Genomic DNA, 18,036 nt, shown 5'->3' with positions numbered 1-18,036 from the left:
TGGGTATGAATATTGAGTGGGTATGAACATTCAATGTTCATAGTCTTTTAGGTATGAACATTTGATATTCATAGTCCTTGGATATGAACATTCAATGTTCATAGTCCTTTGGTATGAACATTGATTAGGTATGAACATTCGATGTTCATAGTTCTTGGTCCTTTGGGTATGAACATTCAATGTTCATAGTCTTTGGGTATGAACATTTAATGTTCACTATGAACATTCAATGTTCATAGTCTTTGGGTATGAACATTTAATGTTCACTATGAACATTCAATGTTCATAGTCCTTTAGGTATGAACATTCAATGTTCATGCATCAATATATTGTATAAGATACATTCACCTATTTGGATATGAACAATCATTGTTCATACACCAGCAGAATGTATGAACACTTATTGTTCATAGTAAAATGACAGAAAGGGTAAAATTGGAAAATATTTATTTTAAATCTCGGCCATTTGTCCTTGAGGGTTATTTTCACGAAAGGGTATAACTGACATTTTAAAAAAGTAAAATGGTCAGGCCAACTTATTTTGTCCTTGAGGGTTACTAAATTTAAAATCATGGGATCGTGAGTTACTAATTGTTAGAATTTGTCCTTGTGAGTTACTCACCAAAAACAGTGTTCTCTAGACTTCATTTTCTCCAAAATTGGGTGTTAGGCCCAATTTCTTGATTTCAATAATGACTTGTTCGATTTGTTCTTGTGTTAGAAATGATAGTGTAATGATTCAAGGCTAAAACCTCAATTAGAGGGGTTTGAGGAAACCTTGATGAAACTTGATTTCGATTAGCGTAGAAATGGTCGTAGTAATCTATTCCATTCTATAAAGTAATTAGTTCACCATGAGAATGGGTTTGATTGCTTCACATGCTAGTTGTTAGTTGGTAGAGATTACCATGAACAATTAGGGATTAGACAGACCCAATTGTTATGCGAAAGCATTGCAATTTGATTACGACAATTCTTGCTAGTTTATTAAGTTGAATTAAGGTGGAATCAAATCCCCCTAATTCCTCCTCATATTGTCAATTTTTTTTTTTTTTTTTTTATTTTTTGGAAAAAGCTAGGGGTTAAGGGTACCCCAACCTTTATTTGATCATGATCTCAAGTACAACTTACCCTCTTCATCCTCTTCGACCAAAACATGTAACCTTTGGTCTAAAGGGGGAATGAAATACAAAGCACTTTCATCTTTAGAATTGCTAAGCTTAGATAAATAATCTGCAGCCTGGTTCCCTTCTTTGTAAATATGTTCAAAGTCCACCAATTCAAACTCTGTAATAATACGCCTGATCTGTGCTATGCTATTCCTCTCAGTCCAAGGTGGCTCCTCCTTCAAGTTCAGTATTCGCACAACCCACATAGAATCAGATTGTACATGTAGTCTCTTTATTCCCATCTGGGCAGCTTCTTGCAGGCCTTTCATGACTCCTAGCAGTTCCTGACGAAGCACTGAGGGAGATTTTGACGATCCAGTAAACCCAAAGAGGACCTTATCGTCTTGGTTTCTCATTAACCCACCATACCCTGCCTTGCCGAGCTTTAATGAACCATCTGTGTTCAGCACAAGTACCTGATCATTCGACTTTGACCAGTGCACCCAATGTTTCTCATCTTGCTTATAGTTACCTTTGATTCCTAGCCTTTGTAGAAATACCCACAACTCATGGCTCTCCTTAACGAACTGCAGTGTTTTTCCAAGATACACTTTCATTTCGTTTAGGATCTGCATACTCAAGATACTTGGTAGTCTTTTCCTACCTTTCTTTATTCTCCAATTCCGCTCATTCCATATTGCATGGACTGTTGCCCAAGTGATGGCCCTCAGAATTTCATTTTGTATCGAGTTCACTCTGCATAATCTCATTAAGAAGTACCACTCATCATGTGATTGCTTCACCTGCCCAGATAGGCCCATAGCTAGCTTGATCCTCGCCCAAACTTGCGTTGAGTACGCATAATAAAAAAAAAGATGTGAAGAACATTCCAAGTGACCAGCACACAGACAACAAGTGGATTCATATATGACTTTCTTAAACATAAGTCTATTTTGGGTGGGCAAAGATCCAGAGAAGAGCTACCAAACAGTAAAAGAGTGTTTGGGCACCGATAACTTACCCCAAACTAGCTTGAACCATTTTACTTTTCCTCAAATTTTCTTAAGAGAGAGATACGCCGATGCAAGGGAGAAGCGACCAGTACTAGTTGGTGTCCAGATGACTCTATGCTCTGTCAAGTAACTGTTTAACTCCGTTTCCATGATCCACTTTTTTAGTTCGTAGCTCAGTAATTGGCAAATAACATTTGACCAACTCCCATTTTGGATTATCGATCCAACACAGGCATCATCAGGAATAGAAGTCGCTAGCAGTTCTCTAGCTTGTGCGTTGAAGAATAAAGGACCAAAACACCACAGATCATGCCAGAAGATCATTTTCCACCCATGTCTGAGGATGCCTCTCCACACCCAAGAACAATCCTTGGGTTCCTTCATAGTCCAGAAATTTCCACCCTTTATTTGATGCTCCCATGTCCATTTCACCCACAAGCAATCATATTTTTGAGCAATCTTGACAACAAGCCCACAGTACGCTGCTTTATTCCAAGTTCTAGGATCTAGCAGCCCAAGCCCACCTTGGTTTTTAGCCACTCTCAGAGTTTCTTGACTCGCATGATGCATCGTTCTCACCATAGAAGGTCCAGCCCATATGAACCTGTTGCATAGCTTTGCCACCTTGTCCAGCACATTTTTCGCCCAATAAGTTTGGAAGGAGGCTAGGACTGACTGAACAAGCTGCACCCTTCCTGCTCAGCTAAGAGATGTGTTTTTCCAATTTGAAATTCTCCCCGTTATTTTCTCAATGAGTGGGAGGCATTCCCTAATACCCAATCTGGTGGCCGTGAGAGGTAAGCCTGGGTAGGAGACTGGAGGAGTAACCAAGGAGATTCCTAGAACATCTGCAAGTTGTAGCCCTTCTTCCTCAGACATGCTTCCAGTGAGGAGAGTGCTTTTTGCATTACTGAGATGTTGCCCTGTTACATTAGAAAATGAGGCCAATATATCTTTTATCGCTAGAAGAGACTCCATATCACCTTTACAGAAGAGCATTACATCATCGGCAAAACAAAGATGGAAGATACCAATCTTTCTACACTTTGAGTGAGCATGGATAGACTTAGACCTTAGCCCTTGTTGCAGCATAGCACTTAACACCTCTATCACAAGAACAAAGAGATACGGGGAGACCGGATCGCCTTGCCTTAGCCCTTGCTTTCCTTCAAAATAACCTTCAGGTGTCCCATTTACTAGAACTGAGTAAAATGGGGACGAGAAGCACATCTTCAGCCATTCAATAAACAAAGGAGGGAACTTAAATTTTTGTAATATCACCAAAAGGGATTTCCAGCTTATAGAGTTATAGCCCTTCTTGATGTCCAGCTTTATTGCACACCTTTTTGGTCCTCTCTTTCGGCCATAACCTCGCAAAAGTTCATGAGCAAGCAACAAGTTATCCTGTATAGACCTCCCAGGAACAAAAGCCGATTGTGTACAAGAAATCAAGGAAGAAATACATGATTTCATTCTATTTATGAGTACTTTAGATACACATTTATACATAATATTGCAACATGCAATAGGTCTAAAAGAATCAACAGAAGAAGATATTCTATTCTTAAGAAGAAGACTAAGAATAGTGGAATTTTTACCTCTTGGCATCTGCTTATGTTTGGAAATGTGTTAGATAGCTCTTGTAACGTCATTTCCAACAACATCCCAACACTTTTTGAAAAAGAAAGCATTAAACCCATCAGGGCCCGGAGCTTTATTATCATTCATATCAAAAAGAGCTTCTTTTATCTCTGCATCAGTGAAAGGGGAGGCCAGCTGTAGACTTGTGTGATTATCCACTTCAGAGATAGCTAGCTCATTAAAGACTGCATGGTCACATGTAGCAGGTGAGGTGACACCCAGAAGGTCCTTGTAGTACTCAATAAAAGCATTTTTAACCTCCATTTGGCCCTCTCTGAGATTTCCCTCCTTATCTTTTATACACCATACGACACTCCTAGTCTTCTTCTCCTTTATTGCATTGAAGAAAAATGCATTACATTTCTCCCCGAAACAAAGCCACTCAATATTAGTCTTATGAAAAAGGTCCGCCTCCTCCATCTTGATCAAAAGACATAGTTTGTGCCTTGTGGCACTCTCTTGACAGCATAAAGAAGAGTCTAGAGGGTTCGCATGTAGTCTCTCTTGAAGTTGTTTAAGCTCTTCTCTTGTTTCCTCCACTAGCCTGTGGGTATCATAACAAAAGGAGCGAGCCCAGCCCTTTAGAACAGCCTTTAAAGCTTTCAGTTTACATGATAGCATGTATGGTGGGTTACCATGGTCTTGTATACTCCAGCATTGAGCAAGGGTAGGTGCAAAATCCTCATGAAGTCTCTAAAAATTGCAAAACCGAAACGGTGGTCGACTTCTTATTTTATTCAGAAAAGACATAACCATAGGGTAGTGGTCAGAAAACTCCTGAGTTAGGAATTCAACACTCGTTGCCAACTGCAAGGAAGACTAGGAAGAGTTTACCAGACACCGATCAAGCTTTGACCATTTCCTGACAACCTCACCACCATTATTCCATGTGTAGAAACATCTAGTTGCTGTATGATCAAATAGCCCAGAAGCATTTAAGCAGTTTGCTAGTGGAGTTGTTTCCCTTTGGTGGACTGCCACATCCCCAATTCTTTCATGAGAGAAGAGTACATTATTCAGATCACCCATAACACACCACAGTCCTTGAATGCTATTACTGAGAAACTTCAATTCCTCCTAGAGAATCAGTCTCTCCGCATTGTTATTACTAGCATATATAACTGTCAAGGTAAACTGAAGATCATATTGTAAGATAGACACCTTACAGTGGATGAACTGAGCCATCTCCACCTCTTTTGTAATCTCCATAATCTCCATATAACTGTCAATTTAATTTAGTATTTCCGTAGTTTGAATTATATCATCTTGATTGTTTGATTCACCATCGTAATTAATTTCAATTTCATTACTCTCACGACTTGTTAGCTTACACGAACTAGGAAACGTTACACCTAAACAAACTAGGAATGGAACAAATTCACTACTATAAACATATTGCATCGATAACGATAGTAGAAAACTTTGATATATAAGCACGAATTAGCTTTAGTTTTACTTACATTTGAGTTTTATCGCTTATGCGTAGGTAAAACTATCGTTTTTACATTTATCAATCAACACGGAAACCTACCTCTCATAAGATATGGTCTAGATTCAAACTTCCCTAAGGAGAGAATTCCTAATAGGAAGGTAGAGTCCAAAGATGGAAGGGAACTCACAAGCGGTGAGGACAACCCTAACCCTAGGACTCTCAAAGCTCTTCCTATATAAACCATAGGGATTCGTTCTTAGGAACTACGCAAAATAGGGTTTGATTCTCCTAAATAAGCAAGGAGATACGTATGCAGCCACTAGGCGGTTCAACCCTTAACTAAAAATCATCTCATCCCTTCTCTACCAAGTAAAAGCTTCTAGATCACAAGGCACAGAGGAAGATCAGGAGATACTCAGAAACTTCCCTACTTCTTGTGGCGCCGTTTGTGGGGAAGAAAGCAGGTAAACATTCATTTCAAATGACTGATTTAGTTTAAAAACTCTTACCATTGTGATGGCAGGAGCAAAGAAAACAAAGGGTGGTGCTACCACACATAGCGTCGCTGTCAGAGAGAAGATTACGAGATATCTGAGGGGGAGAATGTCGGTCACCATGATGCGAATAATCCCCTCCAAGGACTTGTGACCAGCACCGACGAGCCAGTTGCTCCCAGTGCAGGCCCCAGGAATAACGCTCAAGAGGAATGTCAAAATGGTGAGAATGCTGTTCTCACCAACCCAGAGTTTGTTTAGGCGATCGAGGCAGTATAGGCTCTGGAACAGCAAAGAAGCAACCTTGAGTGAGAATTACAACTGCTGAGGCATTTGTATCAATCTGACACAGGGAAGGAGCCACTCATCAATCTCGATTATGATGGCCTTCCAGAAGGCGGTCGTGCTAGGAACCCGAAGCATGGGGATCCAGTTCAACGCAAGCCATCTGAGTCAGAATACAGTAACTCAGATGAGGACTTGGGTACAGCATCAAAACCAGAGTCAACTGACCAGGATCCTGATGTCGACCCTCGACACCGAAAAAGAGCCCAGAACAAGAAACTTTCTACCAAAAAAAGTGCATGGGAAACAGAGAAGAATCAACTGATCCGTCATATGCATCGGATGACAGGCAAGGGGAGAAAAATGCAAGACTCCCTTGTTCAATCCTCCATCATGGGGAAAAGTAGATCTCCTTTCACATCTTGAATAATGAGAAAGCATTATCCCCACGGTTACCGGCAACCAAAGTTCAGTGTCTTCAGTGGCAAGTCAGATCCGGTGGATCACATGTTCAGATATCGTGCCACCATAGGACAATATGAAAGGTATGATCACGTCATTTGTCAGGAGTTCAAAGCTTCCCTATCTGGATCTACGCTCCAGTGGTGCCACAGGTTACCTGAACGGTAGATCAGGTCCTCAAAAGAATTGTTTGGGACCTCGTACTCATGTAACAAGCACCAACCAAAATGGATCGGTGCACTGTTCAATATCAAGAAAAAGGACGAAGAGGCATTGAGGTCTTACATGCAACGGTTCATGGAAATTTCAATCCAGATAGAGTCTTGTGACGAACAGACTGCTATAATAGCTTTCAAACAAGGGTTGGATGAAAACAATGCCTTATTCGGATCCCTCTTTAGGAAACCACCCCGTGATTTGGTGGAACTCCTAGACAGGGTTGAAACTCATGTGAGGTGGGAGGAGGATGTCCTGAACAGACGTCAAGAAGCAAAGAAGACTAATCGGATAGCTCCTGTGGCCCCTCGAGAGGGGTATGAGAACTCTTCCCCTCAAAAACCAAAGAGATACCGTCATCGTGGTCGCCAAAGGGCTGAATCCCCATCAAAGGGAGGAATGCCCAGAGGGCAGTACCAAAATGTAGCCAGTATTGTAGATGGAAAACCACAAAAGAAGTCACGTATGGAAGGAGTTGAAGAAGCTTTTCCCTCGATGGACAGAAGCATTTCCCCTCTGAACAAAATGCAAGATGAGGTCCTAGACTCGATCAAGAACCAGAGTTACCTCAAATGGCCAGCTCTGCTCAAACCATGCTCCCTGGGTACCAGAGACCAGAGGACCTACTACAAGTTCCATAAGAGTAAGGGTCACAATACCAGAGCCTGCAGGACCCTGAAAAATGAACTACAAGATCTGATTGAAAGGGGGTATTTGAAGCGCCAGAGAAGCACATGAACAGCGAACACCGCATAACCCGAGGAGATCGTAACATCGGTTTTAGGATCCCCTGTGCAATCGGACCACTCAATGGTCGGCTCTAAATAAACATGATTTCAGCAAAGGCAAGCAAATGGAGTGGGCAGGTTACAAAAAAGGGGGGTGCGATACCAAATGTGCGTCGCCAAGCAAATGAAAATCATGAACAGTGAACTGACCACGAGTGCTCAAATTGACGCGTTGCCTCACAAGGATCCACTCATCCTTTTCACTAAGGCTGACTGTCTCAGCATTGATAAGCACCCAAAACTGTAATATTAAACCCCGAGAGACATAGCATTTTGGTCGATTATGTGTTTAATAATCATGTAATAATTATATTTTCATACTTTTGCAGGTTTCTGCATTTAAAATGAATATAATGATAAAACATGCATCGAAGTATGGGAATACTGGAATATGTGAAGTTCCCACTCAACCCCAGTGAAGCCCAACAAAGCCTGACAAGAGCCGAAGTTTCCAAAAGAACAAAACCAGTGCAGAACGGGCCCATATATAAAGAAGCAGCAAACTTCCGAAGCTCAAATCTGATAAATCTAGGTGCTGACGTTGGCTAGTGAACTGCTAGAGCGACCAGGGCGACAAACTCTACGCAAAGATAGAAAATTGTAAAAACGCCAAAATCGACGCCGCCACTAGACATACTAAGTGGACCCACTCGGCGGGGCCAAAAGGCATGACGAGTCAGCATAGGCAGGTGGCAAGAGATGGTCACAAAATTGTCCCACCTTGCAATGAGAGAAGACACGTACCTGTTCAAAGATTGAAATGAAATTGAGCAAAGGGACAAATACAAAGCACAAAAGGACGAAACATTAAATGAAGTTTTGTTTCATAAACAAAACTTTGGTTTAAAGGAAGTCATATGCAAACAAAACTTTGAATAAAGGAAGTCATATCAAAGTTTTGAATGTCTCAAATGGAGAAACGACCAAAACTCAATTAAATCCTTCTCCAGTCTCCAGCCTATATATATAAGGGGGTAGCCTTTGATATTCTTCCTTCAGCATTTTCATGCTCTAGCCTCCGCTTAGCAGTTAGTTAGTTTTTATTTCAGCACTTACATTCCGTCATTTTCATTCCAGCAGCTTAAATACTGTAAGTCATTTTACCCTTAATAACAGTCATTTCTTTTCTAATTTAATTCATGTCCTGCATTTATTTACTTAATGTATACAGCAAGTTTTATTATTCCTTCAATGACCATGAGCTAATCCCCCCCCCCCTCAGGGGGAGGGTTATGCTACTCTTGTAAGAATCCGCATTGACTCTTTAATGTTCTAGAATCACTGCTTAGGAATTAGGCATAGATTAGACATCCAGTCCCAAAATGACTGAGACTGTACAAAGTTGGAGTGTTGATGCTCCGTAAACGGTCTCGTCGCGAATCTAAAAATGTCTCGCGGCGGCGACTTTATGGTGTCGAACTGACTCTCCAATTTGTCCAAATTGATGGGAATCGAGCCAGAGCTGAAATGATATTCCGTGAGATGAAATATTAGTTCAATTCCTTATGCTAGTGTGATGTGGCTCGTAGATGTGGGCATGCGCTTAGGATCAATATTTCGACGCCGCGTCTCCAACACGGTGAGGCAATTAGAGATGTAGTGATGTGGTAATATAAACTGTTGAAAAATTATTCTTGCATGAGTATGATTAACTCTCTCCCTGTTTCTCTATTTTTGTTTATCTACATCAAAATCACCATAGTAATTTACATTATTTGCATTACCGTTAATTTAATTAAACCAACTAAAAAACCTAAAATCCTACTCACAAAAAGTTATAATTCCAGTTGTGAACCCTTCCGGGCCCTAAGGTTTGGACGATCCCTTACTCGACCTATCCTACCAAACCCACGTGAGTAAGGTAACTTGACTAAAACGTACGACTATACAGACTTTGGACTTTGGACTTTGGTCTTCGGACTTCGGACTTCGGACTGTGGACCTCAGACTTAAGAAACTAAGTAATAAAACCAATAAACACGAATAAGCATTTTTATCAAGCATCCAGAGTCCGCATGAGGATGCACTGATTCTTATACTTCCTTTTGGAGATTACGATTTGTATGGCATACTGGTCGATCCAGGAAGTTCAGCAGATGTGTTATACTATGACACGTTAAAAAAAACTCCTTATCCCTGACTCTGAGATGGTCGCCACCAATTCCAACCTATATGGATTCAGTGGAGACAAAACTCTAACAGTTGGGGAGATCCAGCTACTCGTAGCTACTAGTCCGGTAACCCTCATCATAAATTTTGTTGTGATAAAAGCTAACACACCCTATCACATAATTTTGGGCAGGACCTGGCTGCACAGACTCCGCGCTGTTCCCAGCACCTATCACCAATGTCTAAACTTCCCACATAAGGGGAAAGTGGAGACAATCAGAGGCGATCAGGTGGCTACCAAAACATGTTACGCTCTGGCAACAAAGCATTCCCTACTCCCTTTTGAACCAATGGAGGTGGGGCAACCCGCCAAATAGCAATTACAGTTGGATCCCCCTCTCCCGGACCTGGTCCCAAGAGAGAGGGAGGATCCCCCCTCACTAGAGCTGTTATAAGAAGTGGAAATTGTGGAGGCAGGTCGCCAAAAAACATTTTCATCGGCACCCTATAGAGTTTTGAAGAGCGCAAGGCTCTTATACACTTCCTCTAAGAACACAAAAATGTGTTTGCTTGGTCATTCGAAGAAATTTCAGGAATTGATCCCCATGTGGCATGCCACTAGCTCAATGTCCGCAGTGATGCAGTAGTAGTTAAGCAGAAACCGAGAAAAATAGGTGCTGACAGATCCAAAGTAGTAAAAGCCAAAATTGAAAAGCTAAAGGAAGCAAATTTTGTGAGGGAAATCAATTTCCCCACCTGGATTTCTAATATTATTCCAGTACGTAAGAAGAATGAGTCATGGAGAATTTGTATGGACTTCACGGATCTGAACCGCACGTGTCCAAAAGACAGTTAACCCCTGCCATGGATTGACAAATTGATAGATGCAACGGCTGGACATGATCTTGTATCTTTCACAGATGGGTCGTCTGGCTATAATCAGATCCCATTGCATGAGGAAGATAAGGAGATTGCTAGTTTCAGAACCGAGGATGGCATGTACTGTTATCAAGTCATGCCATTCAGACTGAAAAATGAGGGAGCCACGTACCAACGTTTCGTAAACAAAATGTTTGAAGGATTGATAAGCGACATTGTGGAGGTGTATGTAAACGATTGATAAGAGCTCAAAACTGTAGTTTTAACCCCTTTACCATATAGCTGTTAGACCAATTATGTGATTAATAATATAGGTTTATCACTAATTATGTGTTTATGAGTATTTCAGGCTTCGGAGTTGAATAAATATAAATTTGTTACTAATTAAGCGCTAAAAGGAGCTAAAAGGATTGAAATGAAAGTTCTATGAAGAAAGCCCAAGTTTCATGGAGAGAAAGCCCTTAAAAAGACCAAGTCAAAGCTGTTAAGTGAAAGTCAAACGGGATTAGAAAGTTGAAGAAAAGTCAACAGAACTTCAAAAGGCCATATCTTTAGACTCATACCTCCGATTTGGGCCCATTTTATATCAAAATGACCGGCTCAGAAAGCTCTTTCCAATGGTCTAGACTATGATTCGATCAGAGTAGTATAAGTTGGTGAAAACTCGTGCTACAGTAACACGGCCAGAATAAAAAGTCTTGGATTCAACAAATTGGGTTTTGGACTCTATTTTTCGGCCCAAAACATGGCTCCTCATCCCATGCAAGAATTTGGGGATATAACTCTTCTATATCAAGAGACAAAATCTTAGTTCTTAAGCTATCTAGAAAAAAACCTAGTTCTAGTTCATAAAATTTAGTTTTGTAAGATAGAATTAGTTTTAATTCATTAAATTAGTTTATATAGATTAATCTAGTTAGTTGTCAATTTTATTATTTGTTAGAACAAGTTTTGAATTTAAGAATAAAATACTTAGTTATATTTCAATCTTTAATTTCGAATTCAATCTTGCAATCATAGATTTAGTTGTTTTCAATTGATAATTAGTATTCATAATCTTAGTTCTAAATTAGTTTAAATTTCGATTGTAATCCATGTTTGAATCTTAGACTATTGTTAATTTAGATTAAGAAAGTTTAATTAGTTATTCAATAATGACTTGTTTGTACTGTTCTTGTGTTAGAAATGATAGTCTAATGAATTCTAGCTAAACCTCTATTAGAGGGGTTTGATAAAGCTTGGATGGAGAATTGATGTGTTAGTTAGAATTATTGCATTTAAGGGTTCACTCTAGTAGGTTAGTTGATTCGCCATGAGAATGGGTTCAACTTTCTCATATGCTAATTATTAGTTGGCAGAGATTGCCATGAATAATTAGGGGTCACAATTAATCTTAATTGGTTATAATTGCAATAATCTACACTATCATATTAGGAATTTATTTAAGTGAAATCAAATCCTCCTAATCTCTTTTCCATATTCTTTCCTATATTTTATCCAAATCATATTCAATTGCTTAGTTAAATTAGTATAAGTTAAATTTATATATTTAGTTTCATAGTATAAATTCCCTCTATAAATATTACTCTCACCATTGTTTCCTTGTGTTTGATTAATTGGATTCTATTATGTCTTGGTAGTTTAGGAGTGGAACGATTCCGTACTCTATATATTGCATGAACATACATGTGAGAGTAGGAAATAAATAATTGATACCGTAAGAATTAAATTAGAGTAATCTAGTTGAGCTTTTACGGGTTCTCAAATGGCACCGCTGCCATCTTAAACTTTTTCAGGACAAGAATTCAATTACTTGAATTCAATGGGCAATCTCCCATTCTCTACCCACCCACCCTTTTCATTTTTCTTTCTTTTTTTCTCATATTTTCGTTATTGTTCACTGTTTTAAGCACAGGGGCACACGTCTTCTATTTTGCCTTGTTCAGAGTGCGCCCGCCCTCCCTTGTGTCTGCGGAATCACAGCGAAGTATACTGTAGTAAAGGTATTTTTAAATTTTTGAAAATTCTGAAAATTTTCAGGTATAATATTTAAGGTGTTATTGATTTACTGGAATATTTTTAGAATTTTTCTATTTGTTTTATCTTGTGAACAAATACGATCTTTATAGTGCTGCATTTCAGTTTCCAAACCGTAAGTTATTCACAAACAGACAAGTAAGGTTACTTAGACAGTTCCAAAAATTCTAAACTTTTTACAGGAGTATCTATTCTAAGTCAGGAGGTTTCAGTAAAAATTTGACGAGTTTTTTATTTGTTTTGACCTCCTAACTAGTGGAGTGTTTCCAGTGTATTTCTGCAGTTTTGCAAACACTTAATTTCTGGAACAACAGCCAATAAGGAGGGTTTGTAGAACTCCAATTGCTCTTAACTTTTTACAGAAATACCCATGATCTGTCAGGAGTCTCCAGGAAAATATTTAAGATTTTTGTCTCTGTTTTGATTGGTTAAATATTCAGTTGTTTGTATTGTGTCTGAAAACTGTTTCACAAACTTTGAAGGGTAGTAGAAGGACTTTCATAGCTCCGATTAATCTGAAATTTTACAGAATACTTGATAGACGTCTTAGCAAACTACTGTAAAAATTTCAAATTTTTTGGAGAGCTCTACCCCGCGCCCATACAAGGCAAAGGTTGAGCGTGACCTGCGCTCAAAACACTATAACTTGAGTTCCACCTGAGCGCGACCCGCGCCCTTCACAGGAAAATTCTGAGCGCCCTCCGCGCTCAACTCAATAAAAATTGCCTCAGGCATGAGCACGACCTATGCCCTTCATAAGCAAATTCTGAGCGCACCCTGCGCCCTCTTCTGGAGCAGCCCGATTTTCACAGGTCAGTCCAAACTTCCATTTCTTCAAGTTATTCGGTGTTTCTAACTTCTTCAATACACTGAGATTGCGTATACAAGACGTTATTCATATGTGTAGCAAGGAGGCATTTAGGTACTCCTTCTTCCACTCCTCGCCTCTTATGTCAGAGGAGTTTCAATTCTAGTATAATCAGGCTTGTTTATCGTAAACGTCAACGTACATGCCTATCTAGAAATTTATAGTTAGAGTTTTGTTTGTATGTTAATTGTCCTATAATATATTTATAAACCAATATGGCATATCAATATGTAGACGAACAATCATGTGATTCTTATGCAACCCTTCACCATGTTCATGCTGTGGTAATCCTTATCATTGGGCTTCTCATTGCCCATCATATCAAGAGCAATCATATAATTATTATGAAAACCCTTCACCATGTTCATGTTGTGGTAGTCCTGACCATTGGGCTTCTCATTGCCCATCATATCAAGAGTTTGAGCTTACTATAGGATATAATAATAATTATGAACCTCAATTTTCAAATTTTTATAGTGACCCATATAATTAAAAGTTTTCTAGTCATCCAAACCATGCAGGGAGTCAACCAGTGTCGCTACTTCTAGTTCCGTGATGAGTGTGTACAACGAACCAAACACTTTTCCGTGCACAATTTATTCAGATCCAGACCACACCGCCTATTCATGTCCCATATTTATTCAGCCTCAACCTAACCCATCACAGTACGAGATCAACTAGAGTCACTCCAACACCAATAACTATGACTATCATGCACCATACCAGCCAGACCCTTCCACCATGCCAGAAATCACCCACCCATCTAGTTCGCCACCCTTCCCAAACCAAATTTCTCAAACTATGCTTCTGAACCTAACTATGCTTCAGAACATAGCCCAGATGATTTCTATGATCTCCTCACCTAACAAAGAACTTTCAACCTTGCCAGAGATCGACACACAACTAGAACAACCTATTCCCATAACCACACCATTCGACTTAGTTAAGACCTACCCTGAATTTCATGAATCATTACCTTCCCATGACCCTCCCATTAACCATTATGTTGACTCCAGACCCCACTTGGATGAGAAAATTCTTGAAGACGACTCTTTAGGACATGTGTTGGATGACCACTCCAAATTGAGAGATGTCATCGAAGAACCTCCCATTGATCCATCTGAAGATGAATATAAGGATGACACATTAGAAGATATTTATAAAGATGTGATGGAGGAAGAATTTGATAACTATTGGCATTCTCATAATATGGACCCTCCTGTTGAGCATGTCCAAGCCTTTGAGGTTGCTAACCGCTCGGCTTGGGATGATTCCTTGACACATTCGAATGATGCCATTGAGGATATTTATAGTGTTTTAGAGGAAGAGGGTGAGGAAATAGAGATTAACAATTCTAATATAAGACATGAACAAGGTCATGTGCAGGAATTAAAGGAAGTAACTTTTTTATCGCAATGTGAATCTCAATTTAGTTTGGCAGCTGAGGAAATAACAATAGAAGAAATTGATGAATTTCTTAAAGATAAAGCCATGAACCACAACTTTATAGATTTAACTAAGCTAGATGAAGACTTCAATGATTTCTTAAGAGTGTGTGAGGATCCACCAACTGATGAACCACCAACCACCCACCATCCACCTGAGTTACCACCTCCTAAAATCCAACCATCTATTACAACTAAACCATCAATTCACCCACCATTTCAGAGGAACCTTGAATTTACACTTGAGCCTATTGCCTCAAAGACACTCTATAATTTTTTCAACCCTCACGGTGAAGGGTGTTTGCCTAGCACACAATCCCATGAGTACACCATTTCTGTAGTTGAGAGCCAAGCTTTGACCGAGTGTAGTGAGAAACCTACTTTGTCTTATTTTTTCTCATCTGAGCCTCATGAGAGACATCAGGATCCATACTTCATTACTTTCTCACCTAAAGTATCGCTAATTCATCTTTTGGGTCATTCCAACTTTTTAACGCAGCTATAACATGATGGTTTGCATATGTTCTTTGATGGGTTGCATAAGTTTTCTTTCATTCTTCTACATGATTGCTTCCAATTATACAACTTCATTCTGTTTAGAGGTGTATTTAGTATCATGTTTTTATGGCTAGACCCCCAACTCTTTCAACTATTAGTTTATAGTTGACCACGCATCATCTATTTTATGCCACCCCAGTTTCTTTCTTGTTTAGGGGTGTGCACAGTCTAGGGGAATCTGACTTAAAACGACCCCATATTAAGTCTAGGGGAATCTGACTTTAAAAGACCCACGTTTAAAACAAATTTTCTAAACTCTATTCTATAAAATTTGTTTGGGGGTAGGGTGTTTGGTTTTTCCATTCTTGATCACTCAACTTCCTATTCTTATCCCTTCCTCATCTCATAGCTAGATTTCTTGTTGTTTGTTGTTTTGATGTTGTTTTTATTTTTTTTAGTAGATTGGATGTTAAGTTGTTAAATTCAGTAGTTAAATTTGAATTTGGTAGTTAAATGTTGTTTGAATTTCAATTTTAATATAATGTCGTTCTTTTCAAATTGTGCATTGTTTTATTGTTAATCCCACTTCCCCGAATTGTTTGGGGGTGGGATTATTTATTCTAGCATGATTTTTATATGATCCTCATTTTTCGAAGTTGTTTTGGAGTGATTGTTAAGAATATTGCCGATATTGGCATGCCTATGATTAGATGTGGTGGTATGATGAAATCTATAAGAGTTAGAAGTTCCTATTCTAAATTCAGTCTAAGAGATATTAGGTTTGTATTAGAATCAAGAATATGGGTTGTTTTCGTTTCCGGTTTTGGAAATTTTTGTTTTCGGCAATTGCCTTGAAATTTTTTGGAAACTTTCCGATTCGTTTTGGAAACTCAAACCTACATAAACTTCATTCATTCTCCACACAAAACTCACATCTCTCACATTCATCTCTCACCTTTCCCTCCCAAGTTTTCCTTCTTTTTCCTTCTCACTTCAGCATTTCAGCACCTCAAAGCGTGCATGTGCCTCAGTGGAGCGTCACCTGCACCCATAACACTGCCAGTCCAGTTTACCTTGAGTGCGACCCGCCCCCTACCAAGCCCAAACATGAGCGCGACCCGTACCCAAAAGACTGTAAGTCCAAATTCACCTGAGCGTGACCCGCGCCCTACCCAGGCATAGGTTGAGCGCGACCCGCGCCCAAAACAATGTAAGTCCAAATTCTCCAGAGCACGACCCGCGCCCATACAAGGCTTCAGTTGAGCGCACCCCGCGCCCTGACACCCGTGGGCACAAAAAATTCTGATTTTTTGTGGGTTGTTCCAGGATCGTTTGCAGCTGTTCTAGGGGATAGTTTTGCAATGACATCCCCTTGTATCATACCAAAGCAGTCTTTTGAAGACTTGTTCCAAAGTGACACCTATGGTGCGTGGTTTCACGAGGTGATCATACAAGCAAGCTAAGAACCGCTAATGGTAAGACCTGATAAACTTTATTCTCTTGCACTTACATCTTATTTTTATGATAATTGTAAGTTCTTTGATAGACCGGATAGAGAACAAGTGTTCTCCATCACCATTGAGAATGAACCAATGGAAATTACCAGGTTCTTGCTAGCTTTTATTTGTGGACTTGCTATGCCTGCTAAAATACAAGACTCATAGGCCTATTTGGTAGATAATATGTACCTCTATAACTATGAGGATTTGCACTAGCATTATGGGGTAGGAATCTTTAGGATACAGGACCAAGGGGAATATAACGTCGCCCTTGGTAGTCTGTCCATGAACGTGGGCACTGTTATGTTTTGGATCATACTAAACATTAGAGGGGAATGGTGTTATTCTTCTGCGAATGATGAAACTTGTGATATTTTCCTTGCTTTAGCTGGGGGACGTATTCTCTATGATATTCCCCAGACCCTTATGTCTAGTTTAGCACGAGCCCATAACACGAGGCATAAGTACCTTCTTATGCCTGTTTTAGTTTATCGTATTATGCTATGTTTCTTCCCTGTTTTTTGTGCCCGTTTCATGGATTGTGTAACGCCCGTATTTTTTAAATATGTATTTTTCTATTTATTAATTATTTATTTATTTATTTTCAAAATTCGTCGGATTGGACTCGGGATACGTGGGCCTGGTTTTGGGCCCGAGTCTGTGTTGGGCTTGGGTTTCGGACCCAAGTATATAAACACATTTTTCTAGAAAATAGGGTTCAGAGAATAATAAAATAATTAAAAATGGAGGCAGAGATGAAAGCTGGATTTCTGGAGGGTGGAGCGCGACGGCTCGGACTCGGAGGAATTCGTAGGAGAGCTTTCGCACGGGCGTGAGTAGCTATTTTGCTATATCACCGATTTTATCGCTTTTGAATATCGGTATATCGCCTAAGGTTTCGCTTTTATATCGCTCATTATATTGTTTTATTCGACATCGTGTTTTCGTCCGAGTTGTTAAAACTCTAGTCAAACACCGCTTGAATCATTAAAATGTTGAAGCTTTGGAAGCTTGAAGCTCGGCCGAGGCGTTAATGGCGGCGTGGACTTTGAACTTAAATATTTGTTGTAGCTCGTTCACGCTCACGACAGCGCTAATGGCGTCGCGAGGAAGCGCCCAGTTTTTGGTTGTGAAACCGTACTGATGGTGGCGGGTTGAACTCGTTTTTGTTGTTGGTGTTTGGTTGTGGACTGATGAGTGGGTTTGATGGATTGTTGGGGGTTGGAGTACGGTGGTTGGGCTGTTGGGAGCCTTGAACAGG

General features: G+C 39.8%; 2 protein-coding genes across 2 annotated transcripts; both read right to left on the bottom strand.

The window, feature by feature from the left end:
* Positions 1 to 1,108: 1,108 nt before the first annotated feature.
* LOC147504729 (uncharacterized) lies at positions 1,109 to 1,930 on the bottom strand. Its single transcript, XM_086605335.1, has one exon. The coding sequence runs from the start codon at positions 1,928 to 1,930 to the stop codon at positions 1,109 to 1,111; it is 822 nt and encodes a 273-aa protein (XP_086461461.1).
* Positions 1,931 to 2,161: 231 nt separating this feature from the next.
* Positions 2,162 to 3,595, bottom strand: LOC147504728 (uncharacterized). The gene is made up of 2 exons (XM_086605334.1): positions 2,899 to 3,595; positions 2,162 to 2,817 (listed from the first exon to the last, which is right to left on the bottom strand). The coding sequence occupies exons 1-2, from the start codon at positions 3,593 to 3,595 to the stop codon at positions 2,162 to 2,164; spliced, it is 1,353 nt and encodes a 450-aa protein (XP_086461460.1).
* Between the last annotated feature and the right edge of the window lie 14,441 nt (positions 3,596 to 18,036).

The sequence above is a fragment of the Coptis chinensis genome, chromosome 4, assembly GCF_015680905.1.
Source record: "Coptis chinensis isolate HL-2020 chromosome 4, ASM1568090v1, whole genome shotgun sequence".
Taxonomy (NCBI): domain Eukaryota; kingdom Viridiplantae; phylum Streptophyta; class Magnoliopsida; order Ranunculales; family Ranunculaceae; genus Coptis; species Coptis chinensis.
Note: the sequence above shows the minus strand (reverse complement) of the source record. Positions and strands in the feature narration are given on the sequence as shown.